This window comes from Bacillus rossius, chromosome 10, assembly GCF_032445375.1.
Source record: "Bacillus rossius redtenbacheri isolate Brsri chromosome 10, Brsri_v3, whole genome shotgun sequence".
Lineage (NCBI taxonomy): Eukaryota > Metazoa > Arthropoda > Insecta > Phasmatodea > Bacillidae > Bacillus > Bacillus rossius.
In genome coordinates this window covers 31146598-31160910 of record NC_086337.1, presented here as the reverse complement: position 1 = coordinate 31160910, position 14313 = coordinate 31146598, and the positions used below count along the sequence as shown (strand labels likewise).

At 37.6% G+C, this 14313-nt stretch overlaps 1 protein-coding gene across 3 annotated transcripts in view; it reads right to left on the bottom strand.

Annotated features, from left to right (window-relative positions):
• Positions 1–2989: 2989 nt before the first annotated feature.
• The window catches only part of LOC134535905 (catenin alpha), a 74522-nt gene continuing 63198 nt past the window's right edge, over positions 2990–14313 (bottom strand). For all 3 annotated transcript variants that reach the window (XM_063375278.1, XM_063375276.1, XM_063375277.1), the window contains exons 16-18: positions 13663–13903; positions 12117–12233; positions 2990–7321 (exon numbers count right to left, since the gene is read on the bottom strand). In XM_063375278.1, coding sequence (XP_063231348.1) covers positions 7157–7321; positions 12117–12233; positions 13663–13903 — 523 coding nt within the window. In that variant the 3' untranslated portion in view covers positions 2990–7156. The remainder of the gene's footprint in view (positions 7322–12116; positions 12234–13662; positions 13904–14313) is intronic.

The window sequence follows — 14313 nt, the reverse complement described above, 5'->3', positions numbered from 1 at the left end:
CATGCGAGCCCCTTTAGATGAATGTGAGCCCACTGGGATGCATGTGAGCGAGCCCACTGGCATACATGCATTCGAGTGCACTGGGATGCATGCATTTGAGGGTGCGAGCCCACTGGCATCCATGTATGAGAGCACACTGGGATGCATGCGAGCGAGCCAGCTAGCCCACTGGCATGCATGCATGAATGCGAGCCAGCCCACTGGGATGCATTCGAGGGAGCCAGCCAGCACCTTGGGATGCATTTGAGCGAGCCAGCACACTCGGATGCATGCGAGTCCACTGGCATGCATGCAAGAGAGCGAGCCAGCCCACTTAGATGCATGCGAGCGATAGAGCGAGCCAGCCCACTGGGATGCATTCGAGCGAGCCCTTTGGCATGCGAGCGAGCGAGCCAGCCCACTGGGATGCATGCGAACACACTCGGATGCATGCGAGCACACTCGGATGCATGCGAGCACACTCGGATGCATGCGAGCACACTCGGATGCATGCGAGCACACTCGGATGCATGCGAGCACACTCGGATGCATGCGAGCACACTCGGATGCATGCGAGTCCACTGGCATGGATGTATGCGAGAGAGCGAGCCTGCCCACTGGGATGCATGCGAGCGAGTGAGCCCACTGGGACGCATGCATGCGGCCAGCCAGCCCACTGTGATGCAATCATGCAAGCCCACTGGTATGCGAGCGATCGAGCGAGCCCACTGGGATGAATGCGAGCGAGCCAGCCCACTGGGATGCATGTGAGCCCACTGGGATGCATGCACACATTTGAGTGTGCGAGCCCACTGGGATGCGAGCGAGTCAGCCCACTGGGATGCATGCACACATTTGAGTGTGCGAGCCCACTGGGATGCATGCATTTGAGGCTGCGAGCCCACTGGCATTAATGCGAGCGAGTGGCCAGCTTACTGACATGCATTCGAGCGAGCGAGCTCACTGGCATGCATGTGAGTGAGCCAGCTCACTGGGATGCATGTGAGCGAGTCAGCTCACTGGGATGCATGTGAGTGAGTGAGCCCACTGGCATGCATGCATTTGAGCGAGCAGGACCACTGTCATGCATGCGAGCGAGCCCACTGGGATGCATGTTAGAGAGCGAGCCAGCCCACTGGCATGCATGCGAGAGCGCGAGCCAGCCCACTGGCATGCATGCGAGCCAGCCAGCTCACTGGGATGCATTTGAGCCAGCCAGCCCACTGGGAAGCACGCGAGCGAGCCAGCCCACTGGGAAGCACGCGAGCGAGCCAGCCCACTGGGAAGCACGCGAGCGAGCCAGCCCATTGGGAAGCACGCGAGCGAGCCAGCCCACTGGGAAGCACGCGAGCGAGCCAGCCCACTGGGAAGCACGCGAGCACACTCGGATGCATGCGAGCGAGCCTGCCCACTGGGATGTATGCGAGAGAGCGAGCCTGCCCACTGGGATGCATGCGAGCGAGTGAGCCAGCCCACTGGCATTTGAGCGAGCGAGCCAGCCCACTGGCAATCATGCGAGCGAGCCCACTGGGATGCGAGCGCACTGGGATGCGAGCCAGTGACCCAGCTTACTGGCATGCATTCGATCCAGCCCACTGGGATGCATGCGAGCGAGTGAGCTAGCTCACTTGCATGCATGCGAGTGAGGTGCCAGCTTACTGGCATGTATTCGAGCCAGCCCACTGGGATGCATGCGAGCGAGCGAGCTCACTCACATGCATGGGAGCCAGCAATCCAGCCCACTGGCATGCATGCGAGCGAGCCAGTCCACTGGCATGCATGCGAGCGAGCCAGCCAGCCCACTGGCATGCATGCGAGCGAGCCAGCCCACTGGCATGCATGCATGCGAGCCAGCCCACTGGCATGCATGCATGCGAGCCAGCCCACTGGCTGGCATGCATGCATGCATGCGAGCGAGCCAGCCCACTGGCAGGCATGCATGCATGCATGCGAGCGAGCCAGCCCACTGGCAGGAATGCATGCGAGCGAGCCCACTGGCAGGCATGCATGCGAGCGAGCCAGCCCACAGGCAGGCATGCAGGCATGCGAGCCAGCCCACAGGCAGGCATGCAGGCATGCGAGCCAGCCCACTGGCAGGCATGCATGCGAGCGAGCCAGCCCACTGGCATGCATGCGAGCGAGCGAGCCAGCCCACTGGCATGCATGCGAGCGAGCCAGCCCACTGGCATGCATGCGAGCGAGCGAGCCAGCCCACTGGCATGCATGCGAGCGAGCCAGCCCACTGGCATGCATGCGAGCGAGCGAGCCAGCCCACTGGCATGCATGCGAGCGAGCCAGCCCACTGGCATGCATGCATGCGAGCGAGCCAGCCCACTGGCACGCATGCATGCGAGCGAGCCAGCCCACTGGCACGCATGCATGCGAGCGAGCCAGCCCACTGGCATGCATGCGAGCGAGCCAGCCCACTGGCACGCATGCATGCGAGCGAGCCAGCCCACTGGCATGCATGCGAGCGAGCGAGCCAGCCCACTGGCATGCATGCGAGCGAGCCAGCCCACTGCCATGCATGCATGCGAGCCCACTGGGATGCATGCGAGCGAACGATCCCACTGGCATGCTTTTGAGCATGTGTGTGGAGAGAGGTCTGTTTTTCACTCACTCACACACACACAGGTTTTTAAACATTTAGTCTATACATTTCAATTCTTAATTGTATTGAGTTTTAATCCAACAAGTTGTACCGAATGGCTTCCTGACAATCTCGATAATACTATATAGCATGTAAGACACACTCAAACATATAGTGACATCTACCGTAAAATGTCTTTAAAAGGAATTAATATCATTTATAATAACGTTAAAAATTAGCTGAAATTTAACTTTGGGTAAGCTGGCACAAGAAATGTTTATAAAAATAATTTTTAGTTTTTGATCTAAAATTATTATTTTTTAAAATAAATATTTACAAAGAATTTTTATTAATAAAAGGAAAAACAAGAATTACTATTTTGTTAAAATACTTATGCTGGTTACCTTAATAAAACATGAATTTGGTCAACTATTTATTTGTCATAAAAAAGTTATGTTACAGTACCTTACAGTATCTACATCAATACAAATTAAAATGTTTTGGAATGGTTAACAAAAATGAAAATTTATGCTGATATGTGACAGTCTTACATTCACAATGACATACAAAGTTTATACTGCTGTGGTACACATTTTCTGCATCAATACACAAAATGAAACACTTAGGCCTCAATGATAAATATACCAAATTGAACAAGTACAAAAGGGTTCTAATTAAATGGCTAATTAAACACAGTAACTAATTTACTTCAATACCGAATCTATGTCTTCATTTTTTTTTTTTTGCTTCACAATACAGGTTATTTCACACGTATGATGTGAATCAACGTTCACAATGACAAAGGTAAACATTACAGTATTAACTGTTTGAACAAGATGGGCAGTACTTAAATAAAATTTCTTGTCAAAAATGAAAGTCTAAAACTGGGGTTTAGTATTTTATATGCTTATATCACAATTGTTTCATAATAGTTTGAAATTTTGCTAATTTGTTAAATGAATGGTTAAATAGTCAACGTAGCATCTTTAACGATTCTGGTAGCAAATTCTAGCATCAGGTGTGATTTGCATCCACAAACGTAGTTAAAAACTACTTTGTCAATATCACACTCAACATTATTTTAAAGAAATTACATTTCATGCCCGAGGCCCAAGTTTCGTACTATAAATGTGTTTGCCACATGAGAACACAAGAATTACCGAGGTTAAATGTGTTGCGTATCACTGGTGAGTATTGAGACTCACTCAAAGGTTTTTTATGGTATACATACTAAAACTATATTGACATTCAATTACCTAACAAAATTGCTAATCCAGCATGGCTGTCATCATGAATGTGTAGTATCAGAGCCCTTAATGTAATTACAAACTAAGACATCAAAGACAATCATCACCCCAAACTGGGTGCAAAAGCCAAAGCACATCTGTACAAACAGCTGAATTAAAAAAAAAAAAAAAAAAAAAATTGCACAGTAACAGGATACACTCAAATATGGTTTGATGGGTCTTTGTTCTTGGAGACAGACCTTCCCATCAATGTCAAGCACAAAAAATATGAAAAAAGGTTAATTTAAATTTCTCAATATGTACCATTCTTTTAAATATATCCAGAAAAACATAGTTTTTGTTCAGAATACAGCTCACAAATTTTTTTTCTTGGTGAGCAGTATACCAAAACATATCTTTAGTTAAAATGAATGAAAAGGCATGGGCAGAGAAGCCTGACTCTGCCTACAATGTTTTTAAGTTCCTTCAAAAAACAACTTCAGTAGACAATGAGTGCGCTACATCAGAATCAACACCAATGGTACACAAAACAGCAATTTTAAAAACCCAAATTTCAAAAGTCTGTACACTATTAATATAGAACAGTTTGTGGCTAGTATAAATTCACTAACTTAAGTATAGCCATTCAGGTAAAAGAATAAAAATGCATAACAAATTGCCATATACCTTGAAAATTGTAATTTTTAAATTGGCAACAAAATGCAGAAAAAAGATTGAGTGATAAATACTGATAGTCATTTAAAATAAAATATGCATATGTGATATTCTACTACGCTTCTAACCCATGGGAACTAAAAAATTGCTAAAAATCAATAAAAGTCACTAGCAACACATCGACATCAGAGAATTGACACACTAAAAAAATATATATAAAAAAAAAAAACTTTTATAGTGACCTTTTCAATAATTCTGGTTTTGTATACAAGAAGGTCCTTTCACAGTGTCAAACTCCCACTTCCAACAAAGTTGGTCAAATAATGTTGGATAGTTATGAAGACATGTTTTTTCGACAATCTGGATGACTTGAGTTTCTATTAAAATAACAAGATTTGTTATTTGGAATGAGCCAATCAGAATCATGTCAAATTTCTGGCCCAACAAATCTTAAAATTGCAAAGCATGCATGGAGTATTAAGAAGGTTATAAAGGTAATTAATGTTATATTATGAAAGTCACCTGTAGAGAAATTTCTGTGGGAAAAGTGAATAATGTCTATAATTTTTAAATATTGCAGGACATTAATTTTATCATGCAACTAATATTAAGTGATTTAAAAATACACTTTTTTTTAAATGTTAAGAAATGCATAGAAACCCTAACATTCAAAAATTATCCATCCTGCACTGTAATGCATTTTCATAATTTAAAAATATTTAAATTGAAAAAATCTAACTAGCTTAGTTCATCAATAAACTTTTATAGTATGACAGTATTTAACACCTGTTTGATGTTACTTGTGCAACTTTATTTGATGGATAAATCGAAGGCCATATTTAGTACCATGTTATTCTTCAAACTTTGTAGTCAAAAATAGTTGGAGACAACAATTTGACAGTGTGACAGAAACCAATTGTACATTTAGTTTTTGAAGATTAAAAATATCAATCAGCTTGCCTCATAAGAACACAGTTTTATTATTATATGCAGCCAACCAAAATTAAAACTAGTATCCATTAAAAATAAATTAAAAAATAGTTACAGATACACTGGTAAAAACACTGTAAAGCTTAAACAGTAAAGCACACATACAAGGCTATACAAAAATTCCTTGGAAGCTAACTACAAATTCACAATGCAGAAAAAAAACTAATATTCGATATCTGTCAATTATTACCTGTACAAATCCACAGTCAACTGTTTCAATAATAGCAGTTCATTAATACAGTTTAAGAAGTTTCTGTTGAAACATTTAAAGACTTTCTGCTTAATTTCTGCACATCTTCGACAAATTCAACACCCTATTCGACTGTTTCTGGTTGAATATTTAAATAATTTCATTACCAAATTTGTTATAAATAAAAGAAAATATATAGGAGCAAATAAAAATTTATATGAAATGAACATCCAAAAACTAAACAGTTGACCAAAATGAAAAGACTACAGTGCATATGCTTTCTCTAATAAAATCAGATAAAATTCTAGATTAGAAACAACATAATATAGTTCTTCAAATAATAATAAAAAATAATAATTTATAGATGGACTATTAGAATAATTCTTATTATATAAGTGAGGTTTTTTTCCTATTAAGTAGTAATACTCTGTGAAAAACACACAACCTTAATAAATGCCTGCATTTTTAATATTATTTAAATGAAAACAAAACATTGGACCCAGAAAATATGGATTTGGTTTGTAAAAACTACAATAAAATGGTAGATATTATTAAACACTTCTGCCAAAACATCTGCATTAACATTTTTTACAGTCTTTTAATTTGACAATATTTTACACTCTAACACTCCGAATTCACTGAATGTAGATACAATTAGTACAATTATAAAGATGCTTTGGTTGTGACAGCTAAGTAGTCTTTAAAAGATAACTATTATATTATATTACTTTACTAAACCCGCTACGCATACAACACTATACGTCAAAAAATAAAAAGTACAAATATAATGATCATCACATTACAAGGAATATTCAGAAAATATAACCACTTTTATTATTGCTTCACCACTTAAAAAGGATTAAAATTTATGAAATTACCTGCACTGGAATTCACACAAATCTACTTAAATTCAAAATGCAGTTTTAATAGTTCAGTCAAAGCTGCCCCAAGTAACAAACTACCTTAAAATGTATAGGTAAAAATTCTGACTAAATATTTCAATACATGAGGTAACATAAATAGAAGCACAAGATGGTCTGTGAAGTACAAAAGAAAAGGGTTCAATTTTTAAAACTGACATCCTTTGATCCTATACAGGCAAGGTCTCGCATGCCAAGATGGTTATCATTTTCTTGTCATAATAAATTCACAAATTTCCCTGTAAATTTATTTTGATAGCTGTACTGATTTGTTATAGGTCACAAATTCTCTCACCAGATAGGTGGTTAACGTTGTTTTTAAGATATAATTGGTGATCTAAGTGATAAATTTTATGAACACTTGAGCAACAATTTGAAATGAAACTTAAAATGAGAAGCAATAACATTATGTGATGAATTACACAAACAGCCCTAAAATAATATAAATGACGAAAAATGAAATAATCCAACATGGTGTGCGAGACATATCCTTAAATACTTTGCATCTGGTTACAACAAATCTGCTTGAACCACAGGATAATTTACTTACCTCTCATTTTATGCAGCAGAATTCCAACAGAATAAATTATATTGACTCAGTCGGGCTTTGGAATTCACTCAGGGCTTTGATGGGATTCTGCACTTTCTTCTGCGAGCCTTTGCGAACCTTGGCACGCACTTCTTCCGGTTTCTCCGGACGCACTAATGGCTTCTTCTCCGGAGCCTTCATCTTCCACACGACAATGGGGGACTGCAAAAGTATGATCAAAATTATTGAATGAAAAAGGTGGAAGAAACAGGAGTAGCAAAAATAAAAAACAGGAGTAATGGCTACTATGCTTCCCACACAAAAATTTTCATATATGACTATGCGGAATCCAACATGGAACATCTTAGTAGGAAAATATGATCACAGCATGCATCAATAGAAATATTAACACTACCAAGATTTGTTGTTTCATTCGATAATACAAAAATTATTGTTAAGCGTTAACTCGAAATCACTGCAGGGATAAAACCATTTCGCAAAAGTTTAAGGTTATACTCATCGTAATTAAAAATGTGATATTTAAAGAACACAACAAAAATATAAAAATTATATATTTTTTTCTTTGTTTTGACATCAAAAGGCAGAACTTTACAAAAATGTGTTTGGCTTTTTAGCATTTTATTTTCATTAACTTGAGTAGTCGTATTCACCTGCAAATTTTTTTGGATTAGATTTTGATTTAAGAAAATATTTATACAAGTTACTTTATAAAGAATTTTGGCATAGCTCAATGTGCAGACAGCACTTTTTACCCGCTCTATTATTCCACGCTGAAAAGAATACTTTTTTTTTTAACTTGACTATATCCATTTACAGTTCAGAAACTACCATTGATATTTTGGTTTTTTTTTTTTGATGAATTAGTATATGACATTATGACAGATTTAATTTTTTATAATAAACCTTTTAGCTGGGCATTGTCTCATATAGCCATATAGCATAACTGATATTTGACGTTTTTATTCTGTTGAGTTATGCCTGTGCATTCAGTGGTTATCACGAGCAAATATTGTACAGATTTACATTTTACTTGTGATATAATTACTTTTATTTCTGTTGATTAAAAGTTAATAAAAATAAATGTATATAAAAAATAAATTTATTTAAGATGGAGCCTTAATCACAGAAGAAAGAGTTGTGCACAAAATAATTTTGAAACACAAATTCGTGGGTGATCATGGTTAATTAAAGGCAGCACATGTGTCTAAAAATCCAAGGGACATTATTTTTTTAAAATACAGAATTGGCGTTTCAGTCTGAAATTTAACAAAAAGTAAATTTCAACATATATATTTTCTTAATTTTAATATCGTTCCAGAGTAGTGGAAAAATAACAGTATGGTCCAAAACTGTCACAAACACTTGCACAAATTTGATTTCCATAAAAAATAAACGTACAGGTATCCATAAGGTCCTGTTACCATTAAAGAATGGGGATCCTTGGTGGCTATGACTGCTGAGGCATCAAACTCATTGTGGCACAACTTAATTTACCAGCGCAGTGGTTAAGGACGCACTATAATCTTGCAGGTCCACCACCTTACGCCTCTGTGGGGTAAGCGTGCAACAGAAAACCTCGCCTTTAGCTTCTTACTATTTCAAAACATTATTGCTAGGGACAAGTTTATAAGGTGAGTAGCGATTAAACCGAAATAACACCGAAATGGAAGTTTATACAAGATAAAGCACTGAAATGCTACTGAAATCACAAAAACTGATTCCTAATATATATTAAACTCTAGGAATGTTGTTCCAAACTGATGTACTAAACAGATTGACTAAACAGATTGACTTTTTTTTTTTTTTTACATATTTTAAAATCTTTTAAATAATTACTAACTCATTTTTACATTATAGCATTGGTACATTTTCCAAAGTATTATATCATAAATGAGCATCATATGTTAGTTGTAATAAACTGTTTTGGTGATTAAGTATTACGAAACATTTGTTTAATATGCTAGATTTATAAATAAAAAGTTTATAAAAAATAACATCAATAACACCAAATCTCCTGTTTTAGCAACTAAATTAGACTAAAATAAAACCATAAAATCTTGTCATTCTTGATGATTTCACAGGATGTCTACAAATACCTAGCAAACCAATTTCATGACCTTTTTATAAAACATTTATGCCAATTTCTTTATACTCACAAGGTATTTTTTTTAATTCATTCTAAGCACAACTGAACATAATACAAAATACATCTGCATACTATTTGCTGTATTGGGCCAATTCTTATGTTAGAAAGCTAAAACCATTTCAGAGACAACTTTCACATGATTATAAGTGGATATTCCACAACTGTATACATTAAATTTGCAATTAAAAACTGAAGTGAGGTGTCAGAAAAACCAAAAGACTGCTATTCATATGTACACAGATTTATTTCAGTACAGTTAATTTAAATATAAGCCTATCTTGAACATAAATGGCTGGAAAAATATATAGCATGACCTCACATGCAAGCCATCTCAAATGTAAGGAAGGCCTAGAAATGAAAGGGAGTCTCTATTAATGGGTATATTATGGGTATATCAGTTTAATGTGGACTATTTACAACAAATCATATATCAAATTGAAGGCAAACTAACCTCGTTTTTCTTACAAATGTTCAATACGTGCACCTTTAGTTATACATAGAGAGTAGATTTTATGGTTTTATTTTTAGTCCCATTTTGTTTTTAAAAAAAGAAAATTTCATTCCGTGTTTTTGTTTTAATTTTTATAAATTCTGTTTTGTCCACAAAAATAGTGAAAATGTTTATATGCTGCTTCTTAACGATAAAACAGTTTGTAATAAATTAGTCTAAATCAGATACATGAGGAACATTAAAAATAAATCAGTGAGCATTTGTAGTTTAAAAGTGATTGAACAACCGATGCACGATCCAAGAAATTAAATAATTTTTTTCTGGTCCCTGAACTTTGATACAAATTCTGTCCAGATATAATGACATTCTTGGAGAATATATATATACACACACATACATACACACATACATACACACACAGTGAATTGAATTAAGTTTTGGTTAAATACTGCTTTTTCCATGATATAACTTGCATTCCGGTGTTGTATGGTGTTTTAACTTTCATTTTGGCGTTACGCGTTGTATTGACAAACTTCCATGTGTTATTTTGGTTCTTGACAATTAGTGATGGGTCAAATCCCAATTTCCCAGAATCCGAATCTTGAATTAGAGCCCCAGAGAGTACGTCAAAAATACCCCTCAAATCTGAATCTAGGTGTCAAGGAACAAAATAAAAAAAAAAGTACAATAAATTAAAAATATTAACTATGGCGTTGAAACATTCTACCCTTTAAATGGTTCTTTCAGAAACTAAGTTTCCAGAATCAATACACAATTACACATGTAATTTTATTTATATAATTAAATTGTTAAAATACAATACTATCTGGTGAAATGGTTGCAGGATATGGTTGAAGAAAAAATTTGACCTAGGAAACTTCAGAGGTTATCATTGTTGAATTTTTCAATTTACTTTAGTTTCTCTAATATTTTTTTTTGAATAGTTTTTCTCAAATATCAATTTCTTCAAACACTAAGGATTTGATTGGCCCATCCCTAATCGCAATTCACCATATAACTTGTCTCTAGGTATACGGCACATATCCAACCTAAAATCCCTAAAATCCAATTCTTCCCACACTTTAGTAAGTCTGGAATAATGGAAGCAATAACTACTTAATTCTGTGTCTCAACTCTGGCAATAATTAGGCAGTGGCGGAACGTAGACACTACCTTTCATAAAGCCGCAAAGGAGAAAAACGGTCAACATCACAGATGCTTTTGGTAGTCCTGTGCTCTTCGCTATACAAGCACATCCAGTCGTTTTGTATTTCCTATACCATCAGCGGATGGTTTTGCCAATAGGGGATCACAATTAAACTTTAAACAAAATGCACGTTGAACTGAAATTACAGATTCATTTTTAGCAAATTGCAGAACACAATGTTTTACGCTTAGTAGCAGCCTTTTTGCATGGGTGGCACTGCTAACAGGAAAACAAAGCAGTAATTGCGCATGTGCTTATCTAAAACTTTTTGAGCTACTCTTTGTGACCTTGAAACAACACACTACAGTGCTTACAGTTGATGCTATTAAAGTTTATAACTGGAACATTCGTTCATGGACATACTATAAATGAAAATAAAGATTTTACTGTGGCCAAGCTCAATGTGAAATAATAATTAATTTTCAGTTCAGTCTTGCAAATTTCATAATCTACATATTTTAAACTTAATTTTTTAAGATTATAAACTACTATTAAATTTCCTATTTTAATATAAAATTTTTTTCCACACCGATTTGAAGAATTTAATGAGATTAATAAGTTCCAAGTATTCTATTTTTACTGATTGGAAACCATTACATTACGTTTATTTAATGTTCCAAAATTGTTAATGATTATGAATGTGGAGCCGCTATAATTTCATTCAAAAACAGCTGTATTCACACTATAATGTTTGTTTATAATCCATAGTACAGTTATGTCACGTAACATCTCAAATTGATAATTATAAAAGTAGTCTATGTATCCTTTCGCCATTGTTGTTCAGTCAACAGTGTGTGTCACCAACATCATTTGTTGTTAACAAACATCATGTGATGATCTGCAAGTGACAATTGGCAAATGGGAACCACTGTAGTACTTTTGAGAGCAATGAACTTTGATCACAAATTACACGACTATAAAGATATTTCTGTTGAAAGCAGAATTTTTGTCAATTATAACATTTTTGACTAAATGGAAGCAGTGCATTTGAAAGCACATTCAAATCGTTAAGATACAATCTCACCAAAGGGATACGATCGACAGGATACGATTCCATCAGTAGGATACAAGCTCATCAAAGGGATACAATCTCATCAAAGGGATATGATCCCATCAGTAGTATATGATGCTATCAATGGATACAATCACATCAGCACACTTGTCTACAGCAATTATAAAAGCTGGGCCTTACCGCAACAGTCCCCTGGCGCGGGTATTTTGTAGATGCAACGTACGAGGCCTTCACAGTCAGCACAACAGCATTCATCAAGTTCTTCGCAGCCTGAATCAGCGAGGTAGCACTGTCCAACTAAAAGGAGGGGAAAAAAAAAAAAAAAAAAAACTTAAGTGTTACATGATTCCTGCAGCATGACTTCTAATTATTCAGACTGAAATAATCCTGTTCTCAATTGGGAATGTAATATAAAAATATAATATACATGCTGACAATCAAAAACTACAAAAGAAAAGAAAGCACATATATTGGTAGAGTAAAATATGTTACGTAAAAAAACTACCAAAATTAAATATAGTTTTGTGAACTACAAATCAAACAAATTTTGGTAAGGTGGTAAAGCTTGATAATAAATAAACCACTAAACACTTGGACCAATAGTGGTGTTTTTTAACTCGTGGCTGAGTCTAAGGAATTTGACTTCATGGAGAGGAAACAAACTGGTTGCAGCAGAACCTCAATTAACCCAGCTTTGATTAACCAAGGTTCCGTTGTATTCGAGCAATTTGCTTAGGAAATGATCTAACCATTTTCAAAAACCTTAACGAAATAAACCTCAATGATGCAATTCACTGGTTAATCGAATCATTAGGTGAGATGAAAGAATTCAGACTGAAGAAACGCTTGACAAATGTTTCCCCAAAAAATAGCACAACTAAAAACCACAACGATTTTTGAATTGTGTCTGTATTATAAGAGATATTTGATTACAAGAGGTTGCTGCGGTCCACATTAACTCGGTTAATCTGGACTCTGCTGTACTTCTCTCACCTTAATCACACCAATACTAAACATCTTAGAATGAAGGAAACAGCAATTAGAGAACATATGTTCCAAATGATCTAGGAAATCCCTCTGCAAACACACCACCTACACTGCACTAGAGCAAGGTGGTGCAGAGGCTAGACATTGAAATCACATTTCTGAGGATATATTTTTTCGAAATCACTCCAGGAAAATGTTGGTATGGTTCCTTCCCCCAAAATACCGGTTCTGCGTATTTTTACTGTCTCTAATGACTTCATTGTTGACTAGAAGTTACACACAATAAAAACTTGTCGCAACCACACGTTAGACTACGTGTAGTTCTATGTCAGTTCACAGAGAATGCTGCTACCACCATCTGTGATTTCGGCAAACAACTTGACAATCATAAAAAACAATGCATCAATTTGAGGGGTCAGAGTGGTGATCCTATAAAAATACAATATCAGTTATGTGTTTTCAAATATATGCAAACTTAAAAGTATTAAGATGCTTCAGAATAATGTGTGTGTGTGAAATGCACAATTGACTTAATAGCAGCCACAGGGCCTCAACACACATAACCTAAACGCTCCGAGTCGCCACAGAAATGCAAGTGGGGAAAAAACATGGCGCCAACTAGCAATGCAGTTACACACACTCTCTTCCTGATCGTTGCACCTTCTGCTACGCTCCAAGCGTCAAGTTCCGAGGCCGTGATACCTGCAGTTAAGGAAGTTTTACTTCAAACAGAACTCACGCCAGAAACGATGAGCTCCCCGCTGATGTTCTGCACATCGGCCTTCACTTTGGAGGTGATGTTCATCTGGTGGCAGTAGAGCGCGATCCTCTGCAGGTAGGCCAGGAGGTCCTTCTTGGTGGACGACTCGGGGCACTGGTCCGCGATCTGGCGCGTCAGCTTGTCCAGCTTGGTGCCCGCCTCAGAGATCTTCTTGGCCGCGTTGATCACGTCCATCGTGGTCTTCAGCGGCCCGCGCCCCCTGCGGCCGCGACCACAGTAAGTCACTCGAGTGAAGGGACGGGCCAACGAAAAGCCCAAATACCAGTTTGAAAAGTAGCGGTGCGACATTCATGCGAGAAAAGCATTTTCGCTGAGTTGATGTAAGTTTTTGGACATACGCCATTGCTAAGAACTTTTTCTGTTGAATAAAAACTAAAAAATAAAATAAATAAATAAAACCCAAAAAAAGACAAAAAACACAAAATTAAGCAAAAAATTTCTGTAGTCAACAAGGATATAAACACCACAAAATATTCCGTAACAGGAATATGGTCAACTAAACAAAGAAAAACAAAGATAAATGTACTAAGAGAACGAAAAAAAACCACAAATGATGATGACACAGAAATATTGAACCCAAAAAATTCAGCACGTTTGAAACGAAACAAA